The sequence below is a fragment of the Nanorana parkeri genome, unplaced genomic scaffold, assembly GCF_000935625.1.
Source record: "Nanorana parkeri isolate BGI_ZX_2015 unplaced genomic scaffold, ASM93562v1 scaffold1651, whole genome shotgun sequence".
NCBI classification, from domain to species: Eukaryota; Metazoa; Chordata; class Amphibia; order Anura; family Dicroglossidae; genus Nanorana; species Nanorana parkeri.
The window spans coordinates 42,006-61,393 of NW_017307919.1; the positions used below are offsets into that span (position 1 = coordinate 42,006).

A 19,388-nucleotide genomic window follows, 5' to 3' on the forward strand; every position below is an offset into this window, starting at 1 on the left:
TAAAATAATAAAGGGAAAACCAATTTTTTTAAATATTCAGTACTTTTTTTGTTATATAGTAAAAAATAAAAACCCCAGTGGTGATTAAATACCAAAGTACAGAGTTGCATGACGGACTAAACGTCAGCCAAAGTACCGCAGCGCTGAATACTGAAAAATGGCCTGGACAGGAAGGGGGTGTAAACACCCTGGTCAGCAAGTGGTTAATCATTACTGCTTTCTTTACCTTCAGGTGTTTGGAACCAGTCCAGATATGAAGTATTTAGTACTTCCTTTTATAAACCATAAGCTGGCCATACACTTTACAACCATCGCATGACTTTCATTGTGCGATGGTTGTAAAGTAATTAAAACCTTGTACGATCTGCCCATCTTGGACAGGCAGATCGTACTTGCGATCATCGCAAGCCCGCTGAGGGGAGGGCTTCTGATGATACCAATGCCACACGGGCAGTGTGCGCTTGCGCACACCGGCCCGTTCGGCATTTGTCTCCCGGCACTAACCCACTGACAATCGTACGATTTTCGGCGGGTTTTCAAGCCAGTCAATGTGTAACAAAATTGACTGGTTATCATACATATTTATACCAGATTATTCTCCCTTCTGAACCATGGGTCAGCCAAACTGCAAATGATTATATTTAGAAAGTCTAATTCTATTCTGCCATAAATTCACTCCCACCCTCATACTTTTTAGAACTAGATGGCTGAGAGCATTATAGAAGAGATGGTGTAATCGAAAAGACCTGTGGCTTTTCATCTCCCTGTATATTGGCATGAATTCCAGCAAGCAGCTAAGAGGATCATTTCTGCATCTGTTAAAATCTGCAACTTTAAGCAAACCCATAACTCTCATTAGACAAGATAAAATAAACAGCCAAGCACTGTGATTCATTTACACTTCAAATAGACTTTCAGTTGGTTATTCCTCAAATAATCAAATAGCTGGTGTGTCCCTAAAGTAGTGTAAAGTGACACGCTGTGTGAAATCAATTTTCCTTTCCAAAATCATTAAATTCAGATGCCTGAGCCCCCATCCCCGCTAATTCTGGGAGTCAGGCTTTTCATCCACCATTAACTTACTGAGCCTAACGGGCTGTCAGATATAATTTCCCAGGACGTAAATAATTCAGAAATTAAAAATTAATAAATAATAACAGTGTGCTCCTGGGAGAGGGACTGGGTCAATTAGGCGGCTCTGCATTCTGTTTCTTCGCAGCAGGGGGTGCAGCCATATTCGTTACTAGACTCTCACGCTCCATTCCAAGCACTGATCTGCAGCTCTTCATTACTGGATTCAGTCAGGCACAATTACCTCCATCACATTCTCCATTGCTAACTTCAAAGAAACACACATTTTCCTAGCCTGTCTTTTTTTTTCCCCTTCTTCCTCTCTCGCTCTTGCAGAAGCCACAGCTTGATGTCCCAGAAAATTTCTTCCACGCGGACTAATTAATAAGACTTGGAGTTATCATATTCGTTTCTGCTCTTTGATGTTCTACCTTTGTCAATCATCCTCTTTAATTAGAATTCCGATGATAACTTTACTTATCTTGTAACAAGATGTAAATTAAAATTTTCCTACAAAGATGATGCAGAAGTTACAGTGCTGTTCACGTTGATAGGATTAGGAAGTAAGGAAATGGATTATTTTGTTTTCATTGTGAAAGTACATAAATAATCTGATAGATTTGACATAAGGAGCTAAGTAATGGTATGTGCTGAAATTGAAGTGGGAGTTGCAGAAGCATACTTAATTACCCCTGTAAACCATAATTGAGATATACAAATCCACCCCTTTCACTTCTACATACATTAGAACTGAAATAATTTGCTGTGATAATTTTATGCATTAACCTAATTGAATGTTACTTACTTTAAGCAGCATGCACCCTAAGCTCTAAACAGATTTAAAAATGTGGAAAACCCCCTGGAATAAATTTTTCCAGGCATTAACATTTTTTTGAATTCTTAAGGAATCATCTGGTTCCATACACATGGGTATTTATGAAGAGTACACTGTATCAGATCATCTGGGATATTAAGCAGACATCTGATCGGGGAGGGGAAAAGATGAAGCTGAATATGATTCTGTTAGGGATCATATACTGTGTGATTTCCACAAACAGTTCAACAGACCCAGAAGAAATCATTCTGACAATGCTATATAAGTGTACAGAAAATAATAATCAATCAGCAGCAAAAAAGGTTGTGGTGTCACTTATGAAAATAGTTCAGCATACTGCAAAATGTCTGTATTTCATGCTTACACTGAATTCTTAAACATATTGACTTGTTCTAGAAAGAAGAGAGGTGGCAGTTGCAGTAGGTGTTCCTCTATTTGTCAGAGTGAGAGAAAGAGGTCACAGTGGCAATTGGTTGGGATGCACCGATATATCGGCCACCGAAACATATTGGCCGAAAATGGCACTTTTGGCATAATGTAGAAAGTGCAATTTTCTGGCCGATGTAGCGGTGCATCCGTGTATTCGCTCCTCCCCGCTGGGCGCTGCTGTGTGTCCCAGCAGGAGGAGAGAAACTGTCACAGGCGGCCCAAGCGCTGCGGGAGGAGAGCTCTGTGAGCAGCCGGCGTCTCTCTTCCCCGCAGCGCTCAGCCTCCTGTGACAGATCAGAGAGCGGTGTGGGCAGAGACAGCTTGCAGTGCTGTCAAAGCAGGCTGAGCACCGCTCGCTCGGCCTCCTGTGACAGCTGTCAGGAAGTAGAGCGGTACAAACACTCAGTGATCGCTCAATTATGAATGAATGGGAAGTGATCCACATCACCTCCTGTTCATTCATGACTGTGGTTATAGTAAACATACTCTGTCCTCGTGATCTGAATGAACAAAAACACTCAGTATAGAGGATTCCTGTTCATTTATAACAGGGGCTGCAGAAAAAGAGATTGATGTCCTCAATTTCTTTTCTATGTTAAAAGGGAAATCCCAGGGGTCTGTTTAGACCCCTATTTCCCCAAAGCCCCTAAAACTAAAGTAAAAAATAAAAATATTTATTAAAAAATGAATGAATAAATAAATATAAAAAAATAAAAAGTTTTAAAAAAATAAATAAAAGTTCAAATAAAAATATTTTCGGTTTCGGCCTGACATTTTTTTAAATTTTCGTTTCGGTTTTGAAATTTTCATTTCATTGCACCTCTAGTAATTGGTCTCCCTACCTTGCTTTTCAGAAAAGGTCACAGTAGTGCCAGGTGCTACTGTCTTTTTCAGAAGAAAAAGGTTACAGTGGTGTTAGGCATTCCTCTACTGTATGTCAAAAGAGAAAAGTTTACATGGTGCTAGGTCTTCCTGTTTTTTTCAAAAGAGAGAAGTCACAATGGAGTTGGATGCTTGGAGGTGGTTGTTGTTCATCTGCCAATTTTCCACATGGCTCCGTTGATTGTTCATTTGAAGTCTGTCCAGCCAGTTAGTGCCAACAGGGCCTGAATTCTGCATGATTCAGCAGAAATATGCTAAAAAATCTAGCTGTATATGACCAGCTTCAATCTGTCAGTAGGGAAAGGTCACTATGATGTTAGATGTTTGTCTATTTGTCAGGAGAAAGAAATCAGGGAGGAGCTAGGTGTTTCTCTTCATGTCAAAGGGGAGAGATAGGTCACCAGGATGTTAGGCATTACTCTTATGATCAGAAAAGAGAGTTAGCATTAGGTGTTCTTATTTTTGTCAGAATATAGTGGTAATAGTCAGGGGCGTAACTAGAAATCACAGGGCCCCATAGCAAAATTTTGTATGGGGCCCCGTGATTTCTAGTTATACCCCTTGCAGAGCCCACTTGAGATCCCACCTGAGGGTGACCCTGCATAGACTTTCTATGGTGGGCTCTGCAGGATCACCCTCAGGTGGGCTGGTCGCACTCCTTACCTTCTCCGTCGCCGGGCCCGCCTCCTTCTTCGTCACCGAGGCCGCCTCCTCCCCTGCTGCCGAGCATGGGCCCGCCTCCTCCTCCACTGCCCGTGACGTCAGAGGCTCGCGATGTTGATAGAACACCGGATCCAGCCTGCTCCCCCGCTGCTGCTGGCTCTCATTGACTGTGGAGACGAACGCACCACTGCACAGATGATCTGAACAGCGGCGTGTTCGTCTTCAGACGCCAGTGAAAGCCAGCAGCAGAAGATCCCATAGCGACCCAGGTGGCCCGCACGGCATCGGGCCCCATAGCGACCGCCTGGGTCGCTATGGTGATTGTTACGCCACTGGTAATAGTGGAGTTAGTTGTTCCTCTATTGGTCAGAAGAGATAAGTCAAAGTGGTTCTAAGTGTTCCACTATTTGTCAAAAGACACAAGTCACAATCGTGCTAGAAGTTCTTTTGTTTGTAAGAAGAGAAGGATTACAGTAGTGCTTGGTGTTCTTCTAGCTGTGTGAAGAAAGAGAGGTCACAGTGGTTCCTCTATTTGTCAGAAGAGATAGGTCACAGTGGTTATAAGTGTTCCACTATTTGTCAAAATAAAGAAATTCAGAGTGGTGCTAGTTGCTTGTTTTAGCTGTTATAGCTGTTTCTCTATTAGTCAGGGGGGAGAGAGAGTGGTCACAATTCAGTTAGATGATCCTCAGTATGTGAGTAGAGAGAGGTCACAGTGGTAACTGTTAGACTTGTGTATGTCACGAAACTTCATTTAGTTTTATGTAAGCCAGGTGGTGGTATGGGCAGGTGGGTCTGTGGACAGTGGGGCTTATCTAAATCTGGGTCACCCAGATCCCGCCCCCCTTCGTGAATGAGTAAGGGGTAGTTGCTACTCCTACTCATTCATCAAATACATAGTAAAATAGTAAATAAACACACCACACTGTGCTCAAAAGTATTTTATTTGAAAAAAAAAAAAACAGTTTTTGACAATTCCTTTATTAACCCCTCCCCCCCCTTTAATAACCCCCCCCCCCCCCCCCCCCCCAAAAAAAAATTCCAATCAATGTAATTCCCAGGTCAGACACGTCGTCCAGCTATGTAGATCCTCATCAATCACGATGAGGATCACTCGCCGCCTTGACCAAACAAATAAATCCCTGTTGCCATGTCCGATCTCAACGAACACTGGCAGCACGTGACCTGTTTCGCCCCTTTGTTTACATCCCATCAGGGGACCGAGAGCTGTCACAGAATGTAAAACAAAAGGTGGTACAAGTTCAGTGATGTCATGACTTGCTAAGCCCCTTCAGTTACCTTCTAGAGATTTTTTGTTTCATCGAGTCGGCAGGCATCGTGATTGACGAGGCTCTACATCGCTAGACGAATTGATTAACCTGGGGATTACATTGATGGACATTGTTGTGTTGTGTTTTTTTTTTTCAAATAAGGGACTTTTGACTACTCAGATCAAGGGTCTGGTAAGGCATTTCAGGGGGGACACCACGCAGGTTTTTTTTCTTTGGCATGGGGTTCCCCCCAAAATTCCTACCAGACCTGAAGGGTCTAGTAGGAATTGGGGGGACCCCGTTCTGTTTTTTTTAAATTTATTTTCAAGTTTTACAACATTATTAATGATATTCATATAAATGTTGGATGCGTCAAAAACTTTAATACGTTCAAATTTGTTATTTGTTTCATTCGGATGCATCCGAATGTCCAAAAATGCAGATTTTCATCTGAATGCACATGTCTAGTACCTATTTATTTATTTTATCTGCAATACTCACTTCAGTGGGTCCCTGGCTGCATTTAAGCTTTAAATGTGTTAAAGCAGAATTTGTTAAACAAATGTTACGCGACCCACTCCAGAAGGGCTCGCGACCCACTTTTGGGTCGCGACCCATGAGTTGAGAACCACTGATCTACAGTATATGTGTTATGTTATTCTTACTTGATTCTTGGTGTGCTTTATATATTTCTTCCAGATCTGTGCAGTAATCCAGTGTGAAACTTTGCCTCTGTGCCGGAGCTTCCTGTAATAAAGACCAGTCACTGCGGCTCTCTCTCCTTGTACATGGTGACTGATCTTGTATCCACCCACTTCTGTAGTTTTTTGCAGGCAGCCTGTAATGGGTTTACCTGCTGGGCCTTTTTCACTGCTCTATTTTTTGCACAAGCTAGGTGCAGCACAGTGATGATGTCACTGCTACATTTAGGGTAGTAACATAAGGTAACTACCCTAAATTTGCAGGGGGGATGGGGTACACAATTTGCCAATAGGTGTGTGAAAATGCTCTCTCCTGGAAAACCTGCATCCAACTTAGCCTTCTCCACTTGAAAACCCTTATCACTCCTCTCTTTCTGCGCATAATGGGGAAAAGTAGCGAGAAGGAACCTCAGGGACCTTACAAGTCAGTCAACCCTGCTGAGCTACCAAAGGACATTTAAACTTTTTAATGAAAGTTGGGGGAGTGCACAGTCGTCACCTGTTCGTGAATTTTCAGTCTCCTGGACAACCCCGTGCAAGACTCGATTGAGATAGATTGGGTCCACGCATGCCCTGTTATTGACAGCCCTATGCTATTCAGCTACGGAATGTACTGTGCAGAGTGCACTTTTACAAACAGAAGGAAACCATGCTTAAGGCCAGGGAGAAGGGCATCATTGATTTTGATGGGCTCAAAACACTATCCACCTCTGCAAGTAGACACTGGCCAAAAACAGATCCCTTCCCTCCCTTCACTTGCGCCCTTACTTTAAAAAAACAACAAAGGCAACTTTAGAAACGTTAGTACTAGTCTTAGTAATAACAATCTACACACACATACTTATAGATAATTGCATACCTTATTTCTCTTTTCTTTCCAGGTCTTCTGACAGTGGTCAATTTAACTAACGGCAGGTTACTAGATCTCACTTTACTTCCTGGAACTCCGGCACATGTGACTAGGACATGTGACCATGCACATCATCTCAGAGGAGGAAAATGTCTTTCCCTGAGATCTCATGAGATTACAAATGAGATTTCCAACCAATGCATTGCTGATGTAACCTTCCCAGGATGCAATGCTTGGGCACATTACATCATTTGTGCCAAAGTGGACCAGGTAGTGGATAAACTCTATTTGTAAGTAAATTAAAAACATGTTTGTTTAACTAATTAATGTAATATGATTTTAAACCAGCATGCAGAGTTGTATGCTTATGTGATTTTTAGTGAAAGAGGGGGGTAAAGGTCCACTTTAAAGTGACATTAAAGGTTAAAAAAATCCCCCTCTCCTCCCCCCATACTGCTTCAGGGCCCTGTCACACCATACAGTGCGTTCGGCCTCTGGAACGCAACCCGGCCGGCTCACTTTGTTTTTGGGCGGGAGGGGGTGTGGTGGTGCATTGAACTCAGGCATAGCCCGCTGTCAGCCAGCTGGGTGGATCTCTACACTCTTGTCGGGATCTGTCCCGGCAGCGGCGCTCTTGTTATATAGCAGGCAATAGCCCGCTATATACTGAGCTTTGGGTCATGGGAGAACATTCGTATATGTCCTCCCGTGACCCTAAAGAGAACTATGGGATAAAAAGGTTACCCCATAGTTCTCTTTTAAGGACACTTGGGTTATTAAGCTGCATGCGGCTGTGCCTTTGCTCATGGTTGCCCCATTCCTGCAGTGCACGATTAACATTAATGAATGACTGATCATCAATCACTTCGAGACAGTCACCTTGGTTATTGAAGGACTGTTTATGGAGCCATTTCTTTGTAAGAGACATTGCACATTATTATAAAGTTTCATGCAATAAATGTGTTGTTTATGTGTGCCTTTGGCCCACTTTCTCCCTTCTCGTTAGACTTCCTCAAGCTTATCTGCTGTGCTTCCCTCCTGCTAAGGTGAGAGTCATTTTCCTCTGCGCAGGGGTCAGTGGTGTGGTGGGGGGAGTGGATACCTGAGTGGAAGGAAAAGAAAACCATAGATTCTATGCTGTTCTAGGTTAGGTCATTCACAAAGTCTTTGAAACCTCCCAGTTATCCGGCGCCCAAGAGGACTGGGCGATCCTGGATAACTTTAGTTTCTGGTTGCTTGAGAATTACTATTAACACATTTATTAATGACACTTCCATGCATCTTGGATGCCTGCATCTCTTTGCTGTTGCTACTAAATACTCCACGGTCAACTGTTTGTTATAATACCACTAAGTGGAAGCAACTGGGAACAACAGCAACTTAGCCACGAAGTGGTAGGCCGCGTAAAATGACAGAGCGGGGTCAGCACATGCCGAAGCGCACAGTGCGCCGAAGTCGCCAACTGTCTGCAGAGTCAATAGCTACAGACCTTCAAACTTCGTGTGGCCTTCAGATTGGCACAACAACAGTGCATAGAGCTCTTCATGGAACGGGTTTCCATGGCCGAGCAGCTGCATCCAAGCCTTACATCACCAAGTGCAATGCAAAGCGTTGGATGCAGTGGTGTAAAGTATGCCGCCACTGGACTCTAGAGAAGAGGAGACGTGTTCCCTGGAGTGACGAATCACGCTTCTCTGTCTGGGTGTGTCTGGGTTTGGCGGTTGCCAGGAGAACGGTACTTGCCTGACTGCATTGTGCCAAGTGTAAAGTTTGGTGGAGGAGGGATTATGGTGTAGGGTTGTTCTTCAGGGGTTGGGCCTGGCCCATTAGTTCCGGTGAAGGGAACTCTTAAGGCATCAGCATACCAAGACATTTTGGACAATTTCATGCGAGCCCGGCCTTCTCATCCAACATCAGTACCTGACCTCACAAATGCACTTCTGGAAGAATGGTCAAACGTTCCCATAGACACACTCCTAAACCTAGTGGACGCCTTCCCAGAAGAGTTGAAGCTGTTATAGCTGCAAAGGGTGGGCCAACTCAATATTGAACCCTACGGACTAAGACTCGGATGCCATTAAAGTTCATGTGCGTGTAAAGGCAGGCGTCCCAATACTTTTGTCAATATAGTGTATATACACATATGCACACACACACACCTTTTAGTTGTTTTGTTTGGAACTTGCAGTGGTTAGAACAGATGGCAGTGTGTAGACATGGGACAGTTTTTAAAAGTGCATTAACATAGAATGCCTTGAGAATATTTAACCCTTTGTTAGGACAGACAGCCCTCCTTATCTAGTAATATTGACATCTGCCGGCACAGTACAGACAGGGTTAATTAGAATAAACATAACTTTGTACAGTCCCATCCTTAACATTACAAAAGGGATGGGGGTGTTAGGCAGAATTTTTAAGAAAGTATAAAACAAGCAACAATTTAAAATTTTCTTTTTTAAGTTATGCAATGTAAATGGTAACATATAGCTAACATTAAGGGGTTATCCCAATTTGGCTGCAAAAGTGGAAATATGCTTTAAGCCCAAGACTCAGGGAAAGTTGCATTCATACTGGAATAAATAGCCTGTCAGGAAAATTCTAAAGATTAAAAAATATGTCACCTGGTAGCTTGAAATGACAACGGTAATGATTGTGTAAAACATTTATCATGTACACGAGGATTAATCAACTACAAATTGTTGACAAAAATGGCATACCTTTCAATTACTCCGTTTATAGCTAAAGGTGCCCACACACCTTGCTATAAACGTACGATAATCGCGGGAAATCCCGCGATCGTATGATTATCGCAAGGTGTGTGGAAGGCGTGCGACCATTTCTACTGTACGGTCGCATGACTTTTATCTTAGGAACATGTTCGAAAACCCGCCGAGAATCGTACGATTGTCGGCAAGCGCATACTGCGAATTTAGCATTGCGGTCATCGGAAGCCCGCCCCTCAGCGGGGCGAGCCTGCGATTATCGCAAGTACCATCTGCCTGTCCAAGATGTGCAGATTGTACGCTTTTTTAATTACCTTACAACCATCGCAAGACAAAAGTCATGCGATGGTTGTAAGGTGTGTGGCCAGCTTAAGACTGGATCTTTTTTTAAACACTGAGGGCCTGTTCACACGACGTCCGTTTTCTGTGCTGACAGGTTACGACAGAAAAAATGCTGCATGTCACATTTTGTACGGTCAGGAAACGGTCCGGAAGCGCAAAACGCGTCAAAAACGCACTGCACTGCAGCTAACATACTGACAGCCCCACTCCAGCAAAAAAAAAGATTATTTTTTTTTTTTTTTACTGGAACGCATCAAAAACGCGGCAAAACACATAGCACCGCGTCTGCAAATCCGCACCTGATCCAGACCTGATCAGGACCTGAAAATCATGTGAACAGGGCCTGAATGTTCAAAATGTGTACAAATGAGGTCAAAATTCCAACATGTTTTTTATTTGTTTATTCATATCATGAAGATATAACCTAATTTTGGCTGTAGTCAGTGATGACAATCTTTAAGAGTGGGGTTCAATCCAAAATGAAACAGCAAGATGGTGGTGCAAACAAAATATTAAGCACAAGGAGCCAGCAGGGAGCAAAAGCGTTAAAGCACAGAGAGAGCTGTCATTGATTAGCACACATGTCTGCCTAGTGACCCCGCTGTGAGTGCACCTACTAAAAGAGATGAAAGGAAAGATCTTGACAGGTAAGTATGTGAAATCATCTCACTGCTCCCGGAAAAGAATTAATTGAGGGAATAAGGAAAACTGGGCTAGGAAGAGAAAGATAACAAACACAGGCAGTGTCTAAGAACAATGAATACATTGGATACTGTATTTGCATTATTAGTATAAAGTAAAACTAGTTAGATTGGTATGGGGTGCCAGCAAAGGATAACTACGGTACATACAAAACCCTTTTGCATTATTCTTTATCGAGCCAGTAATACAGAATTGGCTTCTAGATGTATTAACCTTTTCTTATATCATTCTTAGAGCTTTGTATTTAATTTTGCCTTTGAAAAACCTGACTCGAGTCTAGTGATGGATTTCCCAAATGGGGCTGGTAAGCAGGTCTAAAAAGGAAACCTGCTGTGTCATTAATGATCTGTTTCTGAAAATGTTAGTTGCTTGGCTGTCATGCTGATCCAATGGCTTTAAAAGAGAACTGTGGAGTAAACTTTTCATCCTATAGTTCTCTTAAGGGTCACGGGAGGACCTATACTAACTTCTTCCCGTGACCCAAAGCTCAGTATATAGCAAGCTATAGCAAACTGTATACTGAGACTGCCGCAGTCGGGACGGATCCTGACAATGCTGTTGAGATCCACCCAGCTAGCTGATTGACAGCGGGCTCTGCCTATCTAGAGGCAGAGCCAGCTGTGCCTGCCCCTCCCCCATCTGTTCCTCCAGTCAGCGCTGGAGGATCGGAGAGGGGGAATCCCTGGGGGGTTCTCCTTTGGGGGGGGTGGAATTCCTGGGGGGTTCTCTCTGCAGGGAGATCGTGAAGTGAGCGAGCGACAGTATGTGTTCGCTCACTTCCCGATCAATAGACTCGACTTGTGACAGTTTCATTGAAAATCACTCACCTCATAGTTCTCCTATAGGGGCCCATTCTCACTATTGTGGTCACGTCCGTTGTATTATGATGCTCATTAATTTGTGTTGCATTAAGGAAGTTCACTCATGTTTAGCGTATGTCACTAAGATGAAAGCCAGGTAACTAAGTTTCAGAGGAAGTTGGCAATTTCTCTAAAGGTTTCCTTTAAAACCTTGGTTCTCAGCTGGTGGGTCGTGACCCCGTGTTCAGTGGGTTGCCGCATGTTTTCCCCTTGTTTAGGTTAGAGGCTCCTCTGCCTCCCCCTAGCGCAGCACTGTTAATTCTCACGCTAAACAGTCATTCAAAATATGCTGCCCGGCACTGAGTATCAGCTTGATGTGGGATGGGATGGGGCTATGGCCGCAAGGGAGCTCCAGCCAAACGTGCATGGCTTACAGCTCCCTCACGTGTCCTGTAGCGGTGCCTAGACCGGAGTGATGTCATGTTCTGGCTCCCAACACCTCTACAGGGCACGCAAGGAAGCTGTACAAGCAATGGCACAGCACAGCAGCCCACACTGGACCCCAGGCTGAGGATCCACTCCAGTTCTCGTAAGGTAGAGAGACTGGGTGGAGCTTAAAAAAGTGTGTGAGATTGTGTCTGTGTATGTATGTCAGTGTTTCTGAGGGCCCATTCACACTAGTACAGTGCGTTAAACTGTGCCATGCAAGCGCACCTACCATGCATTCTGGTGTGGGAGGTGTGTTGCGTTGCCATTCATTCATGTGGTACCCCAAACGCACCTCCCACCCACAGTTCGTATGCCCGCACTGGAACGCGCTGTACCCTAATGCCATGCGTTCCATTGCAACTCGGGTCTCGACTTAATGACCAAGGATATATGTAGGTCCTGAGGTTACACAGGTTGAGAACCACTGCTTTAAAGTAAACCTGTCGTTACAAAATATGGATACTTGTTCCAGGACAGAGACTCAGAAATATTGAAGCCAGTGAGGCTGATTTACTAAAGGAGTTGAGAATCTTCACACAATAAATTGTGTGAATATTACTTATTTCATCTGCACATTATTGAATACTAATATTCACTCAATTCACTGTGTGAAGATTCTCAGCTCCTTTAGCACATCAGCTCAAGTGTGTCAATGTAACAGCCAAGCAACTAACATTTTTAGAAGGTCACCTATGGCAGCCCCCATATGTCTCTTATGGCAATTTAGAGCAGAACTCCAGTCAAATATATAAAAATGAATAGACTATTAAAAAATACAATTTAAAAAAATCAGCTTTTGCTGCAATAATCACCTTCGCTCTGGAGCCATTCCTTGGACTGCTTATTCTCTGCCACTAGATATCCAGCATCATTCAACTCACTTCTTCTGAGCCCTGGGTGGGCTCATCTCTCTGTCACTCTGCTTTGTCCTCCTATTAGCATGTTCCTTGTTTGGCTCATTATGCTGCTGCTTCTTCTTCCACTCTGAGCTCTATTATACAGGGGATTGCAAGAAGTTAATAAGTCAAATTCATGTACCTACACTCCTTGCATTAAAAAAAAATGTAATGATGTATTAATGAACTGCATTCATTTGTGTCTTTTATATCTGCTTAAAGTTCCGCTTAAACATTAAGTGAAAGCAGTTGCGGCACAGCGACATGTTCACATTAATAAACTACATGCAAACCTGATCATGATCTTCTGCTAGATTAGAGATTAAAACTGTGCCCATGGTGATATAACTGAAACATTTCAAAACTACCCTTGCAGGGGACTCCCCCGTACTGGAAGGATTAAATGTTTGTTTTTGCGTACGGTACCATTGTAATGCTAAACAAAAGTTTTACAGATAATTGCTTGTTGTCTGATTTTCCTAGCAAAGTCTAAAGGTGCACATACACCTTACGATTATCGTTCAAAAATCAAATTCTACCAATGCACCCTTCTATGTAGATGTGTCAGGTGTAAAATGCTGGGATTTTGAAATACTTACACTTGCAGAGCATTCACTTCCTGCTTTGAAAGGGCAAAATGACTTCAGTTTGCCAACAAAATGCCCACTGGGATTGTCTTGTCATCAGCAGAGCATTGCTGGGAAATCTCATCTGTAATCTCTCAAGATCTCAGGGAAAGGCATTTTCCTCCCCTGAGATGATGTGCATGGTCACATGTCTTTGTCGCATGTGCCAGAAATCAAGGAAGTAATAGGAGAGCTTTTAATCTGCCCTTAGTAAACATGGCCACTGTCAGAAGACTGGGAAAGAAAAGAGAAATAAGGTATGCAAAGAATGCAATGCCGGCAATTACCTAGAAGTATGTGTGTGTAGATTGCTATTACTAAACATTTCCAAAGGTAGGCAGAGCCAGCTGTCAGTCACGCAGCTGGGCGGATCCCTGCATAGTTGTCGGGATCAGCTTCAGATGCGGCGTCTCAGTATACCTGCGGCGTCTCAGTATACCACGAGGTACAGCTCGCGGTATACTGAGCTTAGGGTGACGGGAGGACGCTAGTTTGTGTCCTCCCATTACCCTAAGGAGAACTATGGGGAAAAGCCTAAACCCCATAGTTCTCCTTTAATACCAAAGCAATTCCTAAAGCAATTCCCTCCTCCTGCCTCAACTTTTAACATTTATAGGGACAATAAACTTGGGAGTTAAATCTTAAAAATGTATTCAAGAGCTTTTAACAACAATGTATCTTATTTGTGTATCACTCGGGTGTAGACCCTCAAATCATCTCTGAATTGGTGCTGACACTGCCCTTCCTACTGGAGAGTGGCTACTTTTCTTCCCTATGGTCCCTGTGTGTGTTGAACAGTAGGCACAGCTCCAAGATCACTCCTATGATGGACTACAATCTCATGTTTAGTTTACTAATTTGTATTGAGATTGTTTCTAGTCTTCGGACAGCTGATTGTCTGGGCCTCATCGGTGTAACTCCTCTGCATGTGCTTGATGCACATCCCAGGATGCCAAGCCTGTGCACTGAGCTGCGTATGTGCAGAAAATTCCTAATAGTAAGCTAGAAACTATATGACAGAAAAGACAACAGCAGGGATCCCAACCTGAAAACAGCAATTTCAGGGAGGTGCCCTTCTCATTTCAGGGAGGTGCGCCCCCCATGACATGATGGCAGATAGCACAGGAAGCAATAGCTTCTTTGCTATCTGCTGTGGGTTTTTTTTTGTATTCTGACAGCTGCTGCTAGATCGAGCAGAGTAAATCTTTCCGGGAGAAAATGTTTCTCACCCGGGCGGCCGGGAGCCGCTATCTAATAGTGGGAGACTCCCAGGAGAGTTGGGATTTCTGCAACAGTCTCTTCTGTGATAGAAAGCTGGCTGGTCAACATTTTTTTTTACTTCACTTCCACTATAACAATAAGCTTAGTGGCATCACCCAAAGCCAACTGTCATGTAAAAGCAAACAGAATCTTCGTATGGATAAAAACAGGGAAAATGTGTAATAAAAGTATCATTGCCTTTGTATAACTTCCCTCATAAACCCAGTTTTATATATCAGGTTGTTAAAAGAAAATAGGAATTTTAAAACAGTTCCAAAGGGCGGGCATCTAAATAAAGTGCAATTAAACCCTCCATTCCCCCCTAATGCTGGTGTATACACTTACCTTAAATGATGCCTCGTGATCCGATCTTCTTTCCTGTAGTTTTCAGCAATCCCTCCAGCACGGGTGCCGGTCTCTGATTCAGAGCAGACTGCTGTCTCTTCCTGTCCTATGTAGTCTGTCCAGCATGCATGCTCACAGCTGCGTGCATTGACTTTCACTGTAGTTCTCCCCGCCGGGGATGTCCACTGCGCATGCGCCCGCACACATCCTCCTGCACGGCCGCTCGAGCGAGCGGCAGAGACACAGGTAAGTTTTTACCTATTTGGTAACTTTTTTATTTTTTCAAATGTTTTTTGCATATATCTACTGCATGCTACCAGTAGATATAAGTAAAACAAATTAGACTTTAACCACCTGCTGACCGGCCGTTGTAATTAAACGGCCGGACAGCGGCTTCTTGAATGCAGGTGGGCGTTTTTAAACTTCCCATCCCGCCCCGCTCGTGCCCGTCGCTAGGCGGCGCGCACGAACAGGAAATCGGCTTTGAATGTAAACAGCCACCTGTAGAGACGCCTGATCGATTGATATATGCGTGCGGGTGTGCGCCCCCCTCCGTCGCAGCCCAGCGTGAGCCCGGGACCAGCACAGCAGCTCTGCGGCCGGAGATCAGTACACGATCTGCGTTTGATCTTCTCGTCTGAATGCAGGAAGTAATGTGTATTACATCACTTCCGCATTCCTCTGTCACTCTCCGGTACAGAAACCGGAGAGAAGCTGGTGAAGCAGGTCTCTGCTTCATCAGCTTCTCTGGGGGGTCCCTAGATGACATTAGGATCTTAAAGACCCCTGATGTCTCCATAAAGAGGACCTGTCACTGCAAATTGGCTATCACATAGGGAGCTTGTTTGCTCCCTATGTGATAGCAATAAAGTTAAGTGAAAAAAAAGTTTTAAAAAATTCGTTTAAAATTTTTTTAAAAAAATTAAAAGTCGCATATCAAAGCAATAAAGAAAAATTAAAGTCCCCCCCCCCCACATGCACACGCAAACATGCGTCGAGTCCACCTACGTGCGCAAACGACGATTACATCCATTGAGCTGCACAAGTTACATATCGCCGCGAACGTCGGAGTGAGAGCAATAATTCTAGAGTCATCAATCACTGATAACACTAAACATATGAGCGGTAAAAGCTTTTAAAGCGTCGGCTATGGTCAATTTTGGGTATGGTCGTTTTTTCGCAATTTTAAAGCTTTACATGTTTGGTGTCTATTTAACCGACGTGACCCCGCCTTTTATATTTTACCAAAAAATTGTGTAATAATAAATGTTTTATAATATAACGTAGGGAGAACAGAGTTTTTTTCAAAATTTCCAGGTACTTTTTTCATTATATAGTAAAAAAAAAAAAACCCCGTAGTGGTGATTAAATACCACAAAAATAAAGCCCTATCTGACCCCAAAAAATGGTACAAAATTAATTTCAGTACAGCGTTGCATGACGGAACAAATGTCAGTCAAAGTACTGCAGCGCTGAACATTGAAAAATGGCCCGGACAGGAAGGGGGTGTAAACACCCCGGTCAGCAAGTGGTTAATGTCACTTTAACTACAGGGATCGTACATCTTAGTGAAAGATTAGAACTAGAAAATGTTGTTTTCCTGAAGATCGGTGGGATGCTTTGCCGAGCCTCATGCTTCAATAGGTTGCATCACTGACCGAGAACAACAATCCACCTTTCCTTATCGACAGACTTGTCCTCAGTAGGGAAGCCATGGGCTTGGTACAAACTGAGATCGCCTAATTCGGTGCAAAACTATCAGTGACATAGCTCACCTCCTGGCTAAAATTACTAGTTTCCTGGTTGTCACGCTGACAAAATGGCATCAATACTTTCCAATGAGCTGACCTGGAATAAATATGCAGATCTGGAAAGGAAAAGTGTCTCTGACAAGTTCTAGCTCAACTGGTGCTGTTGCTCATAGCAGCCAATCAGCCTCTTTCATTTTTAGCACATAGCTTGGAAAATGAATACCGTATTTAAAAGCTGATTGACTGTGCTCCAAAGATTGTCTCGGACACTTTTTTATTGTTTTACCCTCACGATGTTTACATCAACAAGACAGGAATCCAGAATTTGCAGAATAACAAAAGTCAGTCTCTACGGAGGGAATTTAACCCCTTTATAATGTTGGGGGGTTTTAAGTAATTTTCAGGCCTAAAATGTGGAATATAACATGGGTACAAAAAATTAAAAAAAGGCCTCAGTCATGAAGGGGTTAATAAAATGGGGGAGCTGTAAAGTAAACCAATCAGCTTCTCTCCTCAGCTTGTTCAATTAAGCTTTGAAAATGATAGAAGCTGATTGGTTGCTATGCACAACAGCTCCAGGCTTAGCAAATTCACCTCCATGTTGCTTTCAGGAAAACGCTCCATTTCCCCCCCCCCTTTAATTCCATCACACCCCCATCCTTGTGAGTATCATACAGAAGCGCTGCCTCGAACTTGCTCTGAAGTGCCATCCCCAAGAGCAGAACCACGGTAAAGAGCCCGGGGCGCTTGCGCGCACACTGCACCGCCATGTTTGTTAAGGGCAAACGCCCCATTAATCAAGCTGCTGCATTCACTACTATGGTAAAAGCTGTGCATAAATGACACGGAAAGCAGGGTGAGAGAAACGATGAAAACTATGCTGTGACCTGGCTCTGTAGAAGAGCACGATGAGCAGCTCTTCTCTTAGGAGACTAAGCAGGAAGTGGCTTCGGAATAAGTGGGCGGGCTGAACGTAAATTCTTCCGCTTGGCTCAATCCCACCCTCTTTCTTTCCTCTTCCGGTGACGGCGGCACCAGGTATGGCCGCTTATTACACTATACAAGAGGGACTTTGAGTTATCAATCCGCGTTAATCCTCGTTATCTGCTTAGAGAGGAGTTCGGGGGGCCCGGTATATGTGTAACGGGGGTTTCCTTTGTTGTATTGGTGCTTAGATTGTTAGCCATGGTGGGAGGTAGAGGAAGTTAGTGGTGCCGGGAGACATCATCCGGCCCTGAAACAGGCGGCTTCCATGGATTGTGTCCCGGGGAGAGAGTAGTTTGTGCTCTGGTTTCATGGAGCAGTCCTTGTACTGAGCCTGGATCCCATGTATCACGTGTTTATCCCATCTGTGCACAGTGACATGGAATGCCTAAATCTCGCCACACATCTCCTTTAGAGCTACCAACAGCTATGTAGTGTGAGGCCCTGCCTGATTGGCTGGATTAGGGAAGCCTGCATGTTGCATATCCAAGGTAAATCAAACGTTGACTGTAATGTGTATGGTGACCCCAGAGGCAGGTTTATTATTGTATGACCCCCGAGGCCGGGTCCACATTGTTATACTGTGTTCTGAATGTGCTCCCTTTACACAGTGCATGTTAATCCACTATAACAGTGTGAATACAGCCTACATGCAGACCCATTGGGCTGTGACAGTCAAGGTAACCCAACACACAGACAAGACAACTTGCCTTATGTGTTATTTCTGCTGCTGACATGTTGCATTGTATGCAGCACACTATAACATGTCACAATGTGTTTCTACACATAGATGAGCTGCGATGTGCTAGCAGTGCACAGCCATGACACGCACCTGTGGGCTGTTGGTGAGAATAGGTCCTAAACCTGGCCATGTGCCTTGTGGTTCTGCTTTCCTGTGTCTGTACTTTCTATGTGACTCAATCACATGGTAAAAAGGAACAGATATTTGTGTCTTCTTAAGACGTTCCAAATGCCTGTCGTATAACATAACAGTGACTAGTCCAGTACACACAAAGAACCTTTGGCAAATAAAACATTTAACCCTTGCAGTGGGGGTATCCTCACACCTCCAAGGGTTAAGTGCTCGTTTTGTCTAGGGAGATAAAATGGAAATCACTCACCTCATAGTTCACCTTTAAGGAGACGTATGCTCTCTTGTCCTGGTTATTACAGAAAGTCATCAGAACAGGAATAGAGGGGAAATCTTCCAACAGGGACACTAGTTCTGGTGACCCCACTGACCACCAGGGATTTCCCTCACTTTTTCTTTCATTTCCTGCTGTGGCTATTAGGATGTGAAGAGAAGTCTCCCCAATGGGACACAGATGGCAAAAAATCCGCTCAGTTATAACCTTTCCTTACTCTATCCGAAAGGTTAAAAACAACCCCACATTTTTGGCCCACAGGCTTCAGTGTCCGAAGAACACACACAATGCATTTTTTTTCAGTGTGAATGAGGGCTCAGTAAAAAGTACTGCATAGAGATTAAACTGTTTTGGGAGGATTTATAAGTGGTATATGGAGATCCGGCAATTAATAGGCAGCTTGTTTAGTTTTCAAATGGATGTGAAGTAATTGTATGAGAACGCATGTTTCTTTTAAGACTAGCTGATTTTTTTGTTTTATTACCATTTAGACATCAGAAATGGCTCAACGTCTGACCTACCGTCGCAGGCTGTCCTACAATACAGCCTCAAATAAGACCCGGCTGTAAGTATACAATAATCGTTTCTGTTGGATGTGTGTTCCTGCCTAAGGTGGGGGAATC

The 19,388-nt window shown here is 43.7% G+C and overlaps 1 protein-coding gene across 2 annotated transcripts in view; it reads left to right on the forward strand.

The window, feature by feature from the left end:
• Positions 1-246: 246 nt before the first annotated feature.
• RPL34 (ribosomal protein L34) overlaps positions 247-19,388 on the forward strand; it is a 28,032-nt gene continuing 8,890 nt past the window's right edge. Inside the window, exons 1-2 of one of the 2 annotated variants that reach the window (XM_018570998.1) lie at positions 247-258; positions 19,264-19,330. In XM_018570998.1, the coding sequence (XP_018426500.1) occupies positions 19,266-19,330 (65 nt within the window). In that variant the 5' untranslated portion in view covers positions 247-258; positions 19,264-19,265. Of the gene's footprint in view, positions 259-17,643; positions 17,675-19,256; positions 19,331-19,388 lie in introns of those variants that run through there. The other variant, XM_018570997.1, reaches the window with a different exon arrangement.